This window comes from Malaya genurostris, chromosome 1, assembly GCF_030247185.1.
Source record: "Malaya genurostris strain Urasoe2022 chromosome 1, Malgen_1.1, whole genome shotgun sequence".
NCBI classification, from domain to species: domain Eukaryota; kingdom Metazoa; phylum Arthropoda; class Insecta; order Diptera; family Culicidae; genus Malaya; species Malaya genurostris.
This window is the reverse complement of record NC_080570.1, coordinates 6073341-6092590: the sequence shown is the minus strand read 5'-3', so window position 1 is coordinate 6092590 and position 19250 is coordinate 6073341. Positions and strand designations below refer to the sequence as shown.

Here is a 19250-nt window from a genome sequence, read left to right as displayed (position 1 = left end):
CTCAAGTTGTTCGAAGATTTATACCTATGCCGGTCGAGTCACGACACAAAAGTATAGTTCACTTCATAGCCTGAAATCGGTTATAACTGGCTAAATTTTGGCAGAGGAGTAGAGTCGATGTATGGTCCACTGGAAATTCGTTTGTAGAACTACAATTTCTCTGTAGACCACAGTATCGAGTTTCTAACCAAAATTTGCCATTATATTTGCCCTGTGTTTAAACTGTTTCAAATTCCTTCAGTCACAGCTGCGCGCTTCAGCTCAGATCCTGTTTTGATCCACCCCTAATATCATGGATCATGGTTCCCCTTCGATTATCAAAAAATCTGATTTTGTGACATCGTCTTATTATAATTGCATTGTTTCTACTATCGTATTTCATGCTATGTAAAAACTATTTATGAAGTCATTTTCAACAAAAGTCAGAAAAACATGAGGCAGTCGTAGAATTTTTTACTTATTGTATTGAATGAAACTCTGTCCCATTTTTCATTACGACTCTCGCCTTCAAGATCTGCTCAAAACACGCATAGACCTACATTTGCCATAGAAGCATATATAGGGCACATAAAAGGGATTGATGGTTTTACTTTTACCCTATAAGCAAACACAAAGCATACTTCTGCGTATTTAAAAATAAGCAGTTCTAGTGTAATATTCCTTTAGCCGTTCTGATTAAGCAGATTTCGTTGCCCATTTTTTTAAACCGGATTGGAGGTCCAATGCATCGGACACTGGTTTTACAAGTCAGTTATCGTATGTTCGAGCCTCGATCTGAAAGGATTCTTAGTGTCAGTAGGATCGCAGCAATGATTCTGTAGGCTATGAATCGGTTGGAACAGAAATGCCAAATTCCACAAAAGAAATGTAATGACAAGACTTTGCTTTGCCTATTTCAATGCATACAAAAACACTGCATGACTAATGCCACAATCATTGCAGGCTTGTTAAACCAATATCCAATAACCACCAACCGAAGCTATTTCCAAAAAGGGAACTTTGTTGAAGCCGGTTTCTACTACTACTTCTTTCAACGGGGCTGGCATGGCTACTACCTCGTGAAATGCCTCGTGCATGCATATTCGCGACCAGACATATTTTACTGCCTCATAACTGGATTATATCTTGGTGATGATTTGAAAGCTCAGAATATAATTTTTGTTATCTCTGATATAAATGTGAGTTGAGATTCTTATGTGATCACTACCTATCACTTCCAAAAGTTACAACCCTGCCATCAAACGACCGATCTGTTCACATATGATCGGTTCATTATCCAATTACCCGGTCGGATCAGAAACCGTGCATCGTCAAGATTACAGTACCGAGCGGACCGAAGAGTGTAGTTATATTCTCTTTGCTCTTTCATTTTTATTACCAGCTGTGGAAGCGATTACGATTGTGAACGAACGAGCGAACCTGCCTGGGGCAACCGCGCGCAGCACATATTCGCATCATCTCTCCTTCTTCGCGCTAATGTATGACCTCTGACTGCGTGCCACCAGTTCGACACCGGCCTGCGGGAATCTTCTCTAACTAGCACCTATCCAATGGATTTGACCTAAGAATTCTTCTGTTCGAAATTTTTCTTTCAATGTTCGCTAAATTATGATAAATTGCCCGACGTATTTTCGATTCTCGGATTGGGATCAGAAATTGACGGTAGCCGCTCTGAAGAACAGGCATTTTTTTCTTTTCTTCTTTTGTTAATAAGAAAATACAAAAATTCATTTCATATCGCAGCACAGTACATCAAAGTGTTGTGAAACGTAATCTCAACAAATTTTTCATCATCATCATCATCATAATCGGAAGGGCGGCTGAAGCCAGTGAAGCCGCTCAAAGCAATTCATTCACAACTTTCCGGCATTCCTTGTTTGCTGCTGTTACCGGCTATTCTGCTGCATCCCAAGATGTGCAGCAAAACGAATATGCAAATGACCCAGATATTTTCGCCGGTTGCAGCTGAAAATCCGCCCCCCTGCAACACAACCGGAATGCCACTTCGAGCCCCTCTTTTTTACTGGAATTTTTCATTACTTTCGTCTCCTGTTTCTCGATCCTGAGCCGAACAGTAGTAGACGGGTTCTCGACCTCTTCCTGAGCCGTTCGCAAAAAAAGAGGCTTGGAATTTTGCGAAAAAAATTCCGCTCTGCTTCCCTCTTCTCGGTGCCAAACAGTTCAAGTAGAACTGCTAGTGCAACTTAGTGGTTCCTCGTTGTGCAACGAATCTGATTTGTGTTTTTTTTTTCGTTTTCGTTGTGTTCGTTAAGACCGCCCCACCCTACCGAAAATCCTTGACACCGGGACAAAACAAATATTTACGGTATCGTTTCCGATTCTTCGGATTTCCGCATTCGCCGGCTAGGGGAGAAATCACTTCCTGGGGTTCGGCGGCGGGTGCAGGTCTAGATTTTGACTTCTTTTTCCAATTATTGGCTTTCGAGGTCGAACCGATTTAATGCATCGTTTATTTTCGGTAGATGAAAATTGCGTAAGTTAAGTTTGAAATCGATACCGGCGAGCAGCCCTCGTCACACTTCACTCGAAGAAAAGTAGTCAAAAAACAACAACATCAGAGTAGGCCGTGCGACTTAGCAAGCGCACGCGTTCGCAATCCCCTTGACGGTTGTGTCGTCGTCGGCTGTCATCGGATCGGTGTTTTCCGCCTTTCTGTTGACAAAACAATGAAAATCGAAAAGAAAGGAGGGTTATAGCAGGTCTTTTTGAGGTACTTATTTTGATTGGGTGAGTTTCAAATTCTTTTTCGTTTTCGTCACCACGAACATCGATCGGTATAAAATTTCCTACGTCCACGTCTTCCTAGCGTTGTCAGTCGTTAGTCATACTTAGCATATTTGACCTGTTCATTTGTCAAGCTGAATTCCACCGAACTGATCTGATTAGTAACTGCTGCTGCCGTTGCTGCGGGGGGTCCTCAACGATGCCACGATTTATTACAGAAACCAGAATAATGATGACACATCGTTACACACAATAAAATTGACTTCTGGAAAAAAAAAGAAAAAACGAAGCACCCGAACTCGCCATAGTCAGAGCTATCGTTTCCAAGAGCTTCAATTTATCTTCGGAATTCTTTTGTTCCGTTCCATTCGAATCCTCGTCCTCGTCTACGCGATTGGCCAGAAACGGGCCATTGACTGCTCCTAAAGGGCATAAATCTCAATTTCAGCTGATTATTCCGAACCATTATCGATTGAAGCCACACGGCAAACCGAACCCGAAAGGGAAGTAAAAAGTTGGAATTAAAATAGATGAAAGGGATTCTTCAACAATGTTGTCGCATGCGGGACAACCACCGACCACGGTTTCGGTCGTTTTCAAATGTTGCAAATGTTCACCCAGCCTGCTTAGTTCCAATCCAACAGCGGTAGGTTCTTTGTCAAAAAATATTTCGCTAATTAGTTCTAAATCAAATGCCTTATGCTCGTGCTCATCAAGCGGAAAGCGATCTTCCCTACCTTCTCCTCCTCCTAACACGAGCAACCGTCAATTTTAGATTTTCATTAATTAACCATCGGCCCCTTCGAAGTCGTAAAATTTATAATTATAAATCAGCTGTTTCGGTTGTTCAGCTTGCTTCTTCGGTATGTTGCAAATTTCCACTGATCCCAGATGGCCTTGAAAAAGACCGCTGGGATTGATGCGATTGCAGCAAAAAAAAGAAGCACGCTTGCTGAGATCCCTCGTAAAAATTTACGACCGCCTGCGCCTGAGTGTTTATCAATATGTCGAAAAATTATTTATCATCCGGGTTTGGGTTTTTTTTTAAGGCCGGTAGGTTTTTTTTCTTTCACTCTCAAGTGGAATCATCATCATCATCGTTGATCAGCTATTAATGTTAGCTCTAATAATAGGAATGTTTTGGAGGAAGCGCAAAAAAAGGGGTAGCGGATACGAACATTAGAGAAAAATTGAATTAACTTTAATTTTATCCCTCATTCGATCTTGACCTGGCCTTAATCCGACGCTTGGCTTCTGTTGTTGTTCAGGGTCTCCACGCGTTTAGTGATTTTCTTCCGCCAGATGTGTCCGGTCGTAGATTGGTTTTGCTAATAGATGAGATGAGCTTTTGTTGGGACAGCTGTACACAGTTTTGCAGTATGGAATGATCAAAATAAATGCCATTCCAAATCAAAATAAGTATAAATTTTGTTATATTGTATTGATTTTGGAAGCTACCTGGGCATATTTCACTTTACTGAGATACTTCACTACAGTGAAAATTGGAAGCGGTGCAACATCACTGTTTGCAGTTAGTTCTGAAATACCTCAAGGAAGCCGTTCAGGACCGTTTATATTCGTACTCTATCTCAATGATCTGAACTGTTTACTGAAATGCTTGAAACTGTCGTGCGCGGATGACTTTAAACTTTATCCTCTGATCAAAGAACAAGAAAAATGCACTCTTCCTCAGCACACATGATAAAAATGCATTTCCTAAATTTTCCGATTCTAAATTTCAAATCTTCCCAAACTCAGCGTGTGTACAGTTTTTTCCTTAGGTGCCAAACAACATTTCGTAATGGCTTGTTGATCAAGCATTCTTCCCTGGAGTGACCCAGTCCCGAAGCGTTAAACAATAATTCGAAAACAGTGAAGTGTTTCAAAACCATCGAAGTGTCTCCATATGTTGTGCAACGCTTTGAGACATACTTTTCGCTCTCTGTCGCACACCCCGCCTTACGAACACCGACCGTTAAATCGTCAATTAACAGATCGGCTGGAAAGTTCGTTTCGTTTCTATGAGAGGGCGCCACTAGAATTAAATCCATACCATTTTCAGTCAGTACCAACCTTCAAAAGATACGTGTATAAATTTGACAGCTGTCTGATTATTAGTTTGTTAGATATTGCATTTTGAGTGAAGCTACTTTTGTTATTGTGAAAAAAAATGGAAAAAAAGGAATTTCGTGTGTTGATGAAACACTACTTTTTGATGAAAAAAAGTGCCGCCGATACCAAAAAAATGCTTGATGAGTGTTATCCAGACTCTGCACCGGGCGAAGCAACAATTCGTAAGTGGTTTGCAAAATTTCGTACTGGTCATATGAGCACCGAAGACGATGAACGCAGTGGACGTCCAGAAGAGGCTGTTACCGATGAAAACGTGAAAAAAATCCACAAAATGATTTCCAATGGTCGTAAAGTGAAGTTGATCGAGATAGCTCACACCCTAAAGATATCAAAGGAACGTGTTGGACATATTATTCACGAATATTTGGATATGAGAAAGCTTTGTGCAAAATGGGTGCCGCGTGAGCTCACAATCGATCAAAAACAACAGCGAAAACCATGCTGAAATTGAACGAATTGGGCTTCGAATTGCTCCCTCATCCACCGTATTCTCCAGATTTGGCCCCCAGTGACTTTTTCCTGTTATCAGACCTCAAGAGAATGCTCGCTGGTAAAAAATTTAGAAGCAATGAAGAGGTAATCGCTGAAACTGAGGCCTATTTTGAGGCAAAGGACAAATCGTACTACAAAAATGGTATCGAAAAGTTGGAAGATCGCTATAATCGCTGTATTGCCTCTGATGGCAATTATGTTGAATAATAAAAACGAATTTTGGCAAAAAAAATATGTGTTTCTATTAAACGATACGAACTTTTCAGCCGAACTGTTAAGAAAGCAAATACTATTAACAGTGAATATTTTATAGCGTTATTGGAGCAAAGAAACGACTGCATATGGTGATTTTATTTCATCAAGTAAATCAAAACAATGGCAAAACTACATAAATTGAACTTTGAATTGCTCGTGCATCCACCGTTTTTGCCAGATTTGACTCCCAACGACTACTGGCTTCTCGCAGACCTGGAAAAATGCTCGCCGGTAAGAGGTTTCGCACGAATGAAGAGGTTATCGCTGAAACTGGGGCCTATTTTGAGGCAAAAGATAAATCGTTCTAGAAAAGTGGGGTATTGAAATGTTAGAGCGGCGCTGGAATGATTGCGTTGCTCTTGATAGAGATTACGTTGATGAATAAAATGATGAATTTTGAATCAAAAAAATCGTGTTCACTTTGTTAGGCCCGGGACTTTTCAGCCCATGTGTTGATTCAAGAACTTTATGTCCCATGTGAATATTGTTAATCTGTTGGTAGAAAAAAAGAGGAGGTTTTATGCCTGTTGGAGAAAGAAATTAGATAAGTTCAGCTCCAATGGGCTTTTTCCTGCTGCTGCTTCCCCATGTCCATTGTAAACCTGTTTGCCGAGTGCTTTTGCAGAGCATGAACCATTTCATAAAATCGGCCATTCCACCGAGGAACAATTGGCTTAATATATCTCACAGGGAGATTCGGGTAATTCACAGCATGTAGAAAACTCATATCTTTTCATTTTCGCAGCAGAGTGGGTTGTGCTAAGAATAAGCGAGTACTGAAAATCCGGAAACTCAACTCCGGTGGTAAAAGCCGGAAACAAACACAAATCGTATGTTCCTCCAATCAGGGGCGGCTCAAAGCAGCGTCTGCTTCGAAGCGGACTTCGAAATTAGTTCGGCAATGGCAGTTCAAAATATGATCTCTTTTTAGGATTATTTTTAGAAATTTCAAATTTTTCGATTCAATTTTAAATCTAACACCGCATTTTTTGTTCTGTTTCCTCCCCCTCAGTCCGTACCGGCCGGTAAGCATCAGCTCCTGCCAACCATCCGACGGCCCGTGCGTCCGGGTGCCGCCTCAGCAGCCGAAAAGCTCGAACAACGTTTGCTCGATCCGAATTTGAACGAACTTGACGTGACCGGCAAGAGCGAATCATCACAACAAGCGAAAAATGCCGGTGATGAAAGCAGCGAAGAATTCCCCAATGGTGCGGGCAGTAGCAGCGGGACCAGCGGCAGCGGTGGTTCCCAGCGGGACCGGCTTCAGCAACAGCTGATCCAGAAGTCCAAACTGAAATCGTCGAACCTAAAGAGTACCACCTACACGCGGAACACGGAGAATGACAAGCTGACACGACATTTGAATAACGTCAAGTTTGCGTTTGACGAGCCACCGGCGGTGGCTGCTGTGCAGCCCAAGCAGGAGGAACTAATCCGACTGGACGATGAAGGTCAGAGCCAGGTGGATAGCAATGGAAACGGAAACGGAAACTACGATGTCCTACCGCCGCAGGTGGTTCCCTCGAAGGACGTTGTCCTACAGATCGTGGAGGGAAGTGATGAGAACAGTAACTATCACCTGAAGGTTCCTCCGATTCAGCCGGATGTGGTCCGAAGTAGTACCGAAAGCATTCCCTACATCGATGCCGAGCAGCAGCAGCAGCAGCAGTCCAAGGTTTTGGCGAATCTCAATCGGGACCCGAATAGGGTGCAGAATTTTCACGACGCTCGAATTATCACACTGACACCAAAGAATATTGGCTCCCAGGCCGAAAAACGCCGAGGACCGCCCAGTCCGGAGTTGCAGCAATTGATTCTGGCCAAGAAACTCGAGCAACGGCGGCTGCTGGAAGCGGCGGCACCCCAACTGGCGAAACTACGATTCACGCACACCTTCCACATACTGGCCACCGGTTGTAACCGGGTCTGTCAGCAGTGTCATCTGGTACTCAGCCTGGATGTGGCACTGCGCTGTGCGATCTGCGAATTCACGTGCCATCAGCGGTGTGTGCGGCTCGAACAGGTGAGTTTTTGTTTCTGTTTCTTGCTTGTAATCATAAGCATTTCCGAGAGAGAGAGAGAGAGAGAGAGAGAAAAAAGGGGTTTGAATCTGCACTAAACGCGTAACGCCCGCTAGTTTGCCAAATATCCGCAAGAGGTCGGTCGGCGGCCGACGAAACAAAGAGAGTTGAATAATTTCTCTCGCTCTGCGCTGAGAATCAAAGCAAGCCAACGCTCCCGCGAACGATCTCCCTCTGCTCGGAGGAAAGTCAAGGCCTGCTAGTTTCATGCAGCGGGATTTTTGTAATGTAAACAACAAGCGGCTTTTCGGTGTGCCGCGCTCGCAAACGCGCGGAATCACACAGAAGAGCACAGAAGCAAGCAACACGTGCCCCGGTAACGAACGAAACAATCGGTCAGCAGTTCGCGGTGGCGGCGGCGACGACGGCATCGTTCGATAAGATAACGATCGGAGAACTAAACGGTTTTTTAATTGAGCCGCTCTACTGCGCGGTTTGAGGGAGAGTTGCGAAACTTTTTTCTTCTTTTGCATTGAAATTTATTGCAAATTCATTGGCTTCGTGTTTGTTTTTACTTCCGAGCTAATTTGCACACTTGATGGGAAATCAATTGCGTTCGTTTCGTTCGTGACCGCGTCTCTACTTTATCGACTTTTGCAAGGCTTGCTTTGTTTCGATTTGTCATGTCTTATTTTTCGGCTCGAGTCTGAAATGGGACTTAGCATATCTTTTATTACTTTGTACACAGTCGTAAAAATATTGTCCATCATAACTTTCATCGTCGGTTCGACAGCGCACTGACTCCGGCACCCTCCGGCACTAGTTAAATCATCGGGACACAAAAGCAATAAAGAACTACAAACAAACAAATTCTTCGCGTAGATTTATTTTCATTCACAGCTTTTTGTTTTGCTTTCGCGTTCGTTCGATACTTGGTTGGTTGCGTGGTGCAGAATATTGACCGAAGGAATTCTTTCGGAGCCGTCAAAAACCGTCGGGTTTCGTCCCACGCCTCGAAACGAACGGAACCAAAGCCATCCGCCAAGTGTGATGTAAACAAATGCGATGCATGTATGTCAAAGTAAGTGCTACACAGCACATGAATACATGCATGCATGCATCCATAAATCAACCCACGGATGCGTTTCCGTCGGAATCGATTCCCTCCTTGTTGTTGGGAGGTTGGCTTTATGAACTATGCTTCGAAGTTGATTTTAATTTCCAAAGAATCGTAAACCACTTCCATAGATCACAGAAATTCAGACATTTTCCATCAACCGAAGTGGAAACTTTCCAAACCAACCCATTCCTGAGTAAAAATGATAACATTCGGCAAAAAAAAATGTCATGGCCTCCTACGCACGATATTTGCCACAATGTAGTATGGGGGAACAGCCTGCTCAGTTGCCAGAGCCACAGCACATGCGGTGTTTCTTTTATTTTACGCAAGTCCGGAACGTTCCCCGGCTGCAAGTTTCCTTCGGTGGAAATCAGGTTTTTCGCGCGCACACACACCCTCCTTTCGCGGTTCGAGAGATCGTCGAGATGCTTTCGATGAATGGAACGGTCCGCTTCGGTTTCGAGAGTGAGAAAGGAAACCGTGGAGGGAAACCTTTCAATGTTGCAAAAGGAGTTGTCGTGATGGCTGAAGGGGGGAAAGGAGAGGGGGGGGGGGGATCGTAAACTTGATGAAATAAACACCCAACGAATGGCAAGCCAGCCGCCATTCATGAGACATCAACTCCGACAACAAACGCGCCAAAGTTGGTATATGCTGCACCGTTGCATCGGTTGGGGGTCCTCCGGTGGAAGTCCGGAATGGAACGAAGGCCCTTCCCCCCAACAACTACCACCTTCTCACTGCAAACTCTCACGCTCGATGACGACGATCTGCACAGTGCGGTTATCATCTGTTCGAGGCTTTGGGACGATGCTTTTTATGGTGCACACAGAGAGCGCGGATAATTGCCATTTATGTTTGTGATTTCATTTCATTTTTTTTGTTGCCTACGATTTCGCTGCGGTTGGCGGAAAAAAATGTGACGAGCGGAACGAGAAAATAATCGGGTTTTCGAATATTGAGAAGCCTATTTGTACAATCCGATTGCGAGTGGGTATTGCAGGTAAGTTTATATATTTTAAGTCTGTCCCCAGTTGATAAAGGGATTATCGATTGCTCATTTCGATGCCGAAATAAATACAAACGGTGTTCTAGAAACGAGTTTGGAACGTTGAACGAGCGATTTGAAATCGGAATTAATGATGTCGTATGTTAAGCTTAAGTAGCTCCCGGAAACATCTTTCGCAAATATTAATTACCTCTTGTTGATAATGAAAATTGAACTTGACAATTTTTGATTTGGTAAGCGATTTGCAGCTGTGGATAAAAAAAATTCTTGTAAGTTGTCTATATATAAGTTAATGAATTCAAAACTCTCCGAGGTGTGGAGTGTCTGAAACGACACATTCCCATCATTCATTACACAAGACCCTTCAAGATTTTGGTTGGATTCGGCTAACTGCTACTAAATCCGAAAGAAACACTTCAGTGCTGCCGTGGGTGGGTTTCTTATAAAAGGTTCGCCGAAACCAAAAAGGAATAAGATTACAGCAATTTGTTTATCATGAGTGCAATAAAAAATAACAAAAGTGCAATAGAATCGTTTTATTACATCTGAACAATACCGGGATGGGCTAACAAAAAAAAACTTTGTTAAAATCTTCCTAAAGCTTTTGCAGAAGCTTCCAATATTTTTTGCGAATTTTCAAAAGCTTCTGTAGAAGCTTCCAAAAAACAATTGTAGAAGCTTCCAAAAGCTTTGGTGAAAGCTTCCAAAAAAGGTGCTAGAAGTAACGTTTGTAAACACTTGTTTTCACACATTTAATTTACTCTACAAGTCTTTGATTAAATTTCCGAAAATTTTGCTTACAAGCTCCAAAAGTTTTTATGAAAGTTTCTTCTAGCTTACATAAAAGCTTTCCTAAAGGCTTCCAAAACCGTTTGTAAACAATTCTAGAAGCTTTTTTAAATGCTTCCAGAAGTTTTTGTGGAAGCTCCTAAAAGCTTTTGTGATAGCTTGGTTAAAGTTCCAAATACTTTCGTAATGTCTTTGAGAGAAGTTACTAGAAAATGTTGTAAATAGCTTCTAAAAATTGTTGTAAACACTCTTGAATAAATTTTCTAAAGTTCTTGTAGGTTTATTTTGATGCGGGTGCGACCAGTTAATGTTGTTTCAAATAAAGAGATGGCTTTTTGGTCAATTGGTTTCTCGTCAAAACAGTGCTCAATCGAAGTCGATGTGCGTGGGGAGTGCTTATTTTAGAGCAGCCGTTGTTCAACCAACTATTATAAATGTTATACCATCATACTTGAACGAAAAATATTTGTAGTCGTTTTGCCCTGAAGATGAAGGTATAACCTTCGAAACGTTGGCCTTTAACGAAAAATAAATGTTTTGACGAAAAACCAATTGACCAAAAAACCATCTCTTTATTTGTAGTTTCTGTAAAAGCTTTCAAGAGATTTTGTTAGCTTCCAAAAGCTTTTGAAAATATTTCCTTCAATTTTGTAAATGGCTTCCGACAGTCTCTGTAAAAGTTTACGATTACTTTTGTAAGGGATTCCATTAACTTTTCTAAAAGCTTCCAAATGTTTTTGTAAAAGCTTCGAGAAGCCTTTGCAATGCCATTCAAAAGTGTATGCAAAAGCTTTCGTAAAAGCTTATAAAAGTTTATGTGAAAGAAACAAATTTAAAAATTTTCGCAAACACTTTCGAATATATTTTCTTATTTATTTGTGAAAACTTCCAAGACATTTTGCTGGCTTCCAACAGTTTTTGAAAATATACACTTAAAATTGTGTAGAAGCTTCCAAAAGTATTTGTAAAAGATTCCAAAAGATTTTGTTATAGATTCCAAAACCTTCTGTAAGAGCTTCTAAGAACTGCTGAAAGCTACAGAGCTTTTGTAAAAGCTTCTAAAAGCTTTTGTGAAAGACTCTCAAAGCTTTTGTAAAAGCTTTTGTTGAAGGTTTTGTAAAAGCTTCTAAAAGCTTTTGTAAAAGCTTCTAAAAGCTGGTAAAAGCTTATTTAAAAACTTCTTAAAGCTTCTGTAAGAGCTTCTAAAAACTGAAATATACAAGCTTTTGTAAAAGCTTCTAAAAGCTTTTGTAAAAGTTTCTAAAAGCTTTGTGAAAGCTTCTAAAAGTTTCTAAAGGCTTTTGTAAAAGCTTCTAAATGCTTTTGTAAAAGCTTCTTTAAGCTTTTGTAAAAGCTTCTAAAGCTTTTGTAAAAGCTTCTAAAAACTATTGTAAAAGCTTCCTAAAATTTTGGTTAAAGTTTCCATAGTCTTTAGTAGTGCCTTCGAAACAGTTTCTGAAAGTTGCTGTAAATACTTTTGAAAAAAATTCCTTAATTTTTTGGGAAAGCTTTCAATAGATTTTGTTAGCTTCTACAAGCTTTTGAAAATATTTACTTAAAATTTTGTAGAAGCTTCCGAAAGCCTTTGTAAAAAAATCTCAAAGCTTTTGTAAGAGCTTCAAAAATATTCTATAAGCATCCAAATGCGGTTTTAAAAGCTTTTGTGAAAACTTCTGAATTTTTTTTAAAAACTTTCAAAAGCTGATTTCAAAAGCTTCTCCAAAAGCCTTTGAAAAAGGCTTTTATATCAGCTTCCAAAATCCTTTGTTAAAGTTTCTTAAAGATTTTGTAATAACTTCCAGAATTTTTTATAAAAGCTTCCAAACGATTTTGTGAAAGCTTCGCAAAACTTATGAAAGCTTTCAGAAACTAGTAACAGTTTGTAATGTTTATGAAAGTTTGGCAAGTCTTTACTATTATTTTCTCATTTAAAAAAACGCAAAATATCGTAAATTCGTCTAGCTTACGATAACCGCAGCAAAACGACAACAAATTTTTTTGGAAATCAACCTAAAAGAGCACAGTTTCGGCAGCAAGCAAGCTGTGGAACATTGCACAGTGGTCCGAAATAGGAAATTAGCGTGACAAAAATATTTTCACTAACTAATATTAGTTTTTTGTAGTTAGCGCCTTTACAAAAGTTGTTTATAATCAAATGGCGCTCCGTTACTAGGATGGTCCTTATTTAGATTGAAATCTGGAAACTAACTTTCTTAATTGAACTCAAAAATTAGTTCGTTGTACAATAAAGTTGTAGGAAATTTGATTTTGAGCAACTTTGCTTAAAAAAGCAGCTCTCTAGCTTTTCATTTCATCGAGTTACATCAATTTTCCCGAGTAAAAGTAGGGTGGCTCCTGAAAAAACACTTTTTTTGTTCTAACTTTTTCGTGAAACGTTATATGAAAAAGTTGTCTTCAGAAGAGTATTCGAACTAATTATTGTGCACAATTTTGCTGAACCAAGCTTTTTCATATGAGCTACCAGTAGAAAGTTATTATTGTTTTTTTCATGAAAAAAATAGCCAAGCTTTAAATATCAATATTCATCAGATGCCAGAACGATAAAAATGTATCCTATGCGGTTTTTGAAAGGTCATAATAAAGGTAAAAATGTAAGAGAAAATTGGAAGGGTGTTATTTTTTTAACTTATTTAAATTAGTCTTAAAAATGCCTTCAAAAAACTCAAAAACATTGCGCCTTAACGTATCAACATACTTCCTTTAGCAAAATAATAGTATCAAATTAGTTCTACAAGTGTTCCATACATTGTTAATTCGAGAAATGAGACACATAATTAGTTCAACAACTCTTCTGAAGACAACTTTTCCATATAACGTTTCACAGAAAAGTAAGAACAAAAGAAGTGATTCTTCAGGAGCCACCCTACTTTTACTCGGGAAAATTTATGTAACTCGATCAAATGGAAAGCTAGAGAGGTACTTTTTTCAGCAAAGTTGCTCAAAATAAAATTTCCTACAACTTTATTGTACAACGAAACAATTTTTGAGTTCAATTAAGAAAGTTAGTTTTCAGATTTCAATCTAAATAAGGACCACCCAAGTAACTTTTTTCATCAAAAGGAGCGCCATTTGATTACAAACAACAAATTTGTGAAGACGCCAACTACAAAAAAGTAATGTTGAATAATGCAGCATATTTTTGTCACGCTGATTTTCCGTTTCGGACCATAGTGCATTGGAAGCTGCTGGGCTCTTTTCCTAAATAAAAAGAAAAATAAATGAAAAACCAAAATTTGTTAACAAGCTTAAAGAATTTCACGAAGCCTCTGTTGAAACTATTCATACGACTTATGTCTAGGCATTCAATTTTTTTTTCGAAACCTTCAATCGCTGCCTAACGTTTTTGAAAAGGATAAAAAACATGCTGCGACCACTGCTCGTAAGTTGTATCGCAAATATTCGACGAAGTTTTCCTGCGTGATAATGGACGATGAAACTTATGTGCTGGAAGGTTTTAATCATTTTTCCGGAATACAACGGAACGATTTCAGGATGAAGAAAATGGTCAAGTTTCCCAAAAAATATTTGGTTTGGTAGGCAATACGCAGTTGTGGTCGAACAAGTCAAAACTTTATCTCTATCGGAACGATAAACAACGAATATATCGTGAAGAATGACTAAGGAACCGATTGTTACCATTACTACGCAGCAAAGACGCTCCTTCGTTATTCTGGTCTAATTTGGCATCTTGTCACTTCATCGAAGATGTTTTGAGTAGTCTTAAGCATGTGGAGTTTGTGTTGTAACGAAAGAGGCGAATCCACCGACCTTGCGGTATTGCTTTCTCGTGAAGAAAGATCTCTCAATATAAACCATAAGCTACAACTATAGAAAATTTTGAACATCTTGGACAAAGGCAGCCAAATCGAAGTCTGCACAAGCCCTAATGGCTGGAGCAAACTCAAAAGTTTGTAGTTTCTTCATGCAGCTTAGTTAAGTAACGGTAATTAGTTTTGAGATGTCTAATAATGAACAACTGAATGAATAAAAAATGCCTCTTGGATTGAACTAACAGCAAATTTGTTTTATTTCGACTTTAATCTGTCTTTACTCAACAATTATCCAGTAGCGTCTACTGGAGGGTGGTGTAAGCAACTTTGTACGAAGATGCGGTCTGTGAATCAACTGTCCTTCAATCATTGCTTATTAGTAATGAGAACGTATCTTCACGGAATGAAAGGTAGTGGATTAATCCCGAGGATTTTTTTTTATTTTTAAAAAGTATAGAATTTGAGTCTATATAAATTTAAAAAATAAAAGAAAGTTTCGTTTTATTGAACACAGAGCGGCATATTTTTTTTTCTCAGATTAGATCAGACAAACCAAAGCAGCATCAGAATGCCTACTACCGTACCGAATCGTACCGGAATACTTTCCGCACTATACAAGTCCACGTATTTTAAAGTTAGTTCTAATTCCGATCATGCACTGCAGCGATTAGAAATCCTTGGCATCAACAGTAAAACAAAAATCAAACCACCAAAAAATCAACGTTCCGGCCGCCGGTTCTCCTCTGCCTCCCGTTCGAACTCCATCAACACCAACACGCACTGAGAGCGGCCAGAAATGCATCAACAAAAACCTTCCACGCATTGATTGGCCGCCTGCCACTCGCTCACTCGCTCTTGACAACGATCCGCCAGTTCAGCAGGCCATGATACGAACTTCATCGTGCACCGGCAGTCAAACAAAACTCAATCAAAGGGTGCTGTGCGGTTGCCACAGCGAAACAAAAAGAAAAACTCCGATGCACATCCCACACATCTCTCGCTGTGGTACGTTTCCATTCTGTCTCTCACACTCTCGCTCTCTCTCGCTCTATCTCTGTAAGTAACTTGGTAAACGATCGGGAGAGCCCATCCCTCGCACATTCCACCAGCCGGTTGATGAGAAAATCCCATGCTCACGGCAGCGAAAGCAGCGCATTTTATTTTGATTCGTTGACGCGATCAGTGTGTTACCGTCGTCATCGTCGTCGTTGTCGTCGTCGTCGCGCGCGCGTTGCACTTTGCCTACTTTCGGCAATTTCGGACGTGAATATTTTTCTTGTTTTGTGCACTCTGGAGGTTTTTGGCGAGTTCGGTTGTGCGCCACTTATTCGGGGATGTTTACATTAATTGGTGTTTGATCATCGCCCGCAAGTCGAGTGACAGAGCAGCCCAAACGGAAGGCAACGGCAGGCAGCCAGTGAAGGAAGATGTTTTTAATTTGACAAATTGTGATTGATTGGCGGTTCGCCCCGAGTGAGAAGGAGGTTGTCAATCGTGTTGTGGGAAGAAATACACGAATCAAACCAACCAAAAAAAAAAAAACAAAAAACGTGCCTCGTTCGCACATTGCTTGCTGTGTGTGAAGTTTATGGTTTATGTTTGTGCGCTGATTGTTATCGGAAGAAAGTGAAAACGATAGGCAAAAAGCCACCTCGGGGCCTAGCTGTGATCAAAGCAGGCGTGAAAAAGTCAATTTTCTCCGGATTGGGTTACTTTGTGTGACAGTTTTTTTTGGTGTTGTTGTTGTTGTTCGACGAACGGCTATCGAAGTAAGCAGTAAGCACATTTTCCTTTTTTCTAGGAGAAGGTCTCAGGTTACTACGACGACTGCCAGCGCGATTGAGCTTGAACGCGGGCCCTTGCACACGTGAATACGCCAACGTACTGGATTGTGCGGGTATTCAAATTTACACACACACATACACACTGAGCGATAATCTAGCCGGGACCATCGATGGCTATCAGTTTCCACTGTGCGGAGGCGCCGAAATCCAGTAGGCGACGACCGATTTGGAAAGTGGTTCCACTTCGTTTTTTTTTTTGTACTGCGTGTTGAATGAGCATGGCATGCTGTTCTTTTCGTTGATAATTAACTTCGCTAGCAGGAGAAGGAAATCGTCGCGCCAAAGCGCAAGTTGGTAGTCTATTTTTAAAAATCCCAAAATCCACACACCACCACGACGCGAGTTCTTGGGACGCGCGTAAAGTGTCTGCTTCTCAAAAGGAGTAAGTGGTTTCAATTTTGGACGACGACGACTACGTCGGTTGAAAGTGGAACATGCGGAATCACCTCCCGACAACGGACGGACGGACGGATGGTGGTAGTCAGTGATGCCAGATTTAACAAGACTTTTCTTCGATCCGTCATCGTGCGAAGTGCAGCTTAATCCCCGGGTGCAACAGCACAGCGTTTGAAAAGCGTGAAAAATGAGCGTACGTCTAGCGGATTACTTCCTGATTCCCGTGGGCGACGTCTGTCTGCGTTTGGCACCTGAACGAATCGTTTGAACTGCGCCGCGCCTTGGCCGCCGCTGGCCCGTGCGCAATCGAATAGACGACGGTTGCGACGTGTTTTTGTTTGAACATCGATAATGAACCGAGAGATGGATGGCGATAAGGCGAGGAATTGAAGAAAAAAAACGTGATAACGCCGTTGTTCAGGAATTTGAGAAACCAACCACGTGACTTGCGAGAAGCGAGTTGAAAATAGCTCTCTCATCACGCTAAGCTAAGCTTCCAAATCCGTTCGCCCTGTCCGGGTACGAAAGAAAAATTTCACCTCATTCCTTCTACGGTATCTCTAATTATCAAGAAGCAAATAATGGACTCAGTTTTCCGCACCATTTGCCGGCGAACATTCGTTTCGGAGTCTACGGCGGCGGCAAGTGTCTGGACGGGGCGGGCCGTTCCCGGAGTCAGAGTCTTTCTCAAATCTAACACATTATCTTAATTAAACTTCACCCAGAGTGGACTCGAGGTGGCCCCGTTCCTATCGCGGGCTTATCGCTCTAGATGGTGGTGCAAATGGGCGGCATTCCTTCCAACAAACAGCCAAGGTCGTGACGAACCTGGAATGTATCGATTACTCGCAAACAGGTCAACTTGGTTGGTCGTGATTGCGAGTGAAACCAGCGGGTTCGCGTGTTTTTGAACACTTCTAGCCAAAGCGAAACGCTCCCATGCCTGAGACAGTAGCAAACCAGTCGACGATAATAACTATGATTGTTATTGACCATTTTAACACATAATTTTTGATTGCTGTAATAAACACACAAACATTTCCGCGTACCCACCCCCTTGCATGCTGCACTGACCAAGGTCGTTTGGAACAAGTAAACATTGCGGAATCTACACACACACGCACACACGAAAACCGGTGTTTGCTGACAAGTTTGAAAACACCTCTGTAACTCCTTTTCATGCGGTACTTTTAATTCAATCAGTTTTGTGTCAAAGCGCTTGTTGAGGACTCGATAGGAGGAAGGTGTGGACTGATGAACAAACGAACGAACGAACGATCCGTAGGAGATAATATTTTAACACCACAGCTGATGAGCCTTCGGTTCCTTCGCAGCCGCCGGAGGAGGACGTGCAAATATTAATAAACACATTTGCGTAGGAAACTGGTTTAGCGGCTAGCTGGCTGGCATACGAAAATGTCGGATTGTGATTCCGGTCGATGCTAATGAGCGTTTGATTGGTGTGGTGTAATATTGTCCAAACAGATTGTCTAGCTTGCGGAGCTGTCTGTGATGAAGTGGTTTGGTGACAGGGAGACAGAGACGTTTTCCCCGGCCACCTGAATATCCCCGTGGGTCTCGTTTGAAACTGAATACGGAGTAGGAAACAGAGGAATTGAGAAATGTCAGCCGACGAATGAGCAAATTAGGTTGGATTCGGTGCTATTTATACTTAACGTCATTTGACGTAGGACTACGTCTGTTGTTACTATACTCACCTGGGTGTATTTTCAAAATTTCACAACACGTAAGTGTAACGCAATTACTCCAGATTTGATTTCCCTGTTTGAGTAGTTTCTCTAATTCTTTCACGAAATGAAGAAGGCGTACAGCATTTCGATAGAATCTTTCACTCGAACATTGCGATGTATGAAATATTGAAATATATGAGCGGTTGTACGACTTGTGTTACGATTATATTTATGTAATGATTTCTTCTAGGTCAATGCTCAAAATCAATTCCATAAATCTTAAACGGTCAAACGGTATCAAATCAACTAACATCTATACACATCTCAAGTGCAGTCCTACGTCAATCTTACGGCTATGTCTCTGACATTACCTACTCCAAGTTTTTTGATTTTGATTTTTTTACTTTATTTTTTTTCTCCACGTCATTGGAAATATGATCAGAAATTTGTGATAGAATTGTTAGTAAATTTCATAATATTAGATAAGTAAAGAAGGTTGAAATTTAATCAGTCATTCTAGTCTGCTTAGTTCACTGTTTCCGGTCATACAAAAATTCAATTTTCGATGCTGAAATTCCATTTCAGAATCGAACATCAGATTATTTTTCATTTCTAAAATCCAAATCAGAAATTCAGTTCCTCGTTCAGAATCGAGTTCCAGAATTCTGGAACCGAAAAAGAAATTCAGAACTTGTTTCTGAACCTGGATTTTGGAACCGAAACTGATATCAGGATCTTGATTCTAGACCTGGATTCGGAAACTAAATTTTGGAATTGAATTTTGGACTTAGACTTGTGTTACGATTATCATCCGTATCCAAGTAGTCCTTTTCAACACTGCAAAGCCACTAACGGTCCTTTTCAGGACCACAAAAGTAATGTAAAGAATTCCTAGAATACAAACGCAATCTTCCGAAACCGGATGGTTCTTTTTAGGACTACAAAATCTTAAACGGTCAAACGG

The 19250-nt window shown here is 40.9% G+C and overlaps 1 protein-coding gene across 2 annotated transcripts in view; it reads left to right on the top strand.

Moving 5' to 3' along the window:
* The window catches only part of LOC131431017 (uncharacterized), a 278009-nt gene that overhangs the window by 12072 nt on the left and 246687 nt on the right, over positions 1-19250 (top strand). Inside the window, exon 2 of one of the 2 annotated variants that reach the window (XM_058596418.1) lies at positions 6638-7648. In XM_058596418.1, coding sequence (XP_058452401.1) covers positions 6638-7648 — 1011 coding nt within the window. Of the gene's footprint in view, positions 1-6637; positions 7649-15531; positions 16132-19250 lie in introns of those variants that run through there. The other variant, XM_058596428.1, reaches the window with a different exon arrangement.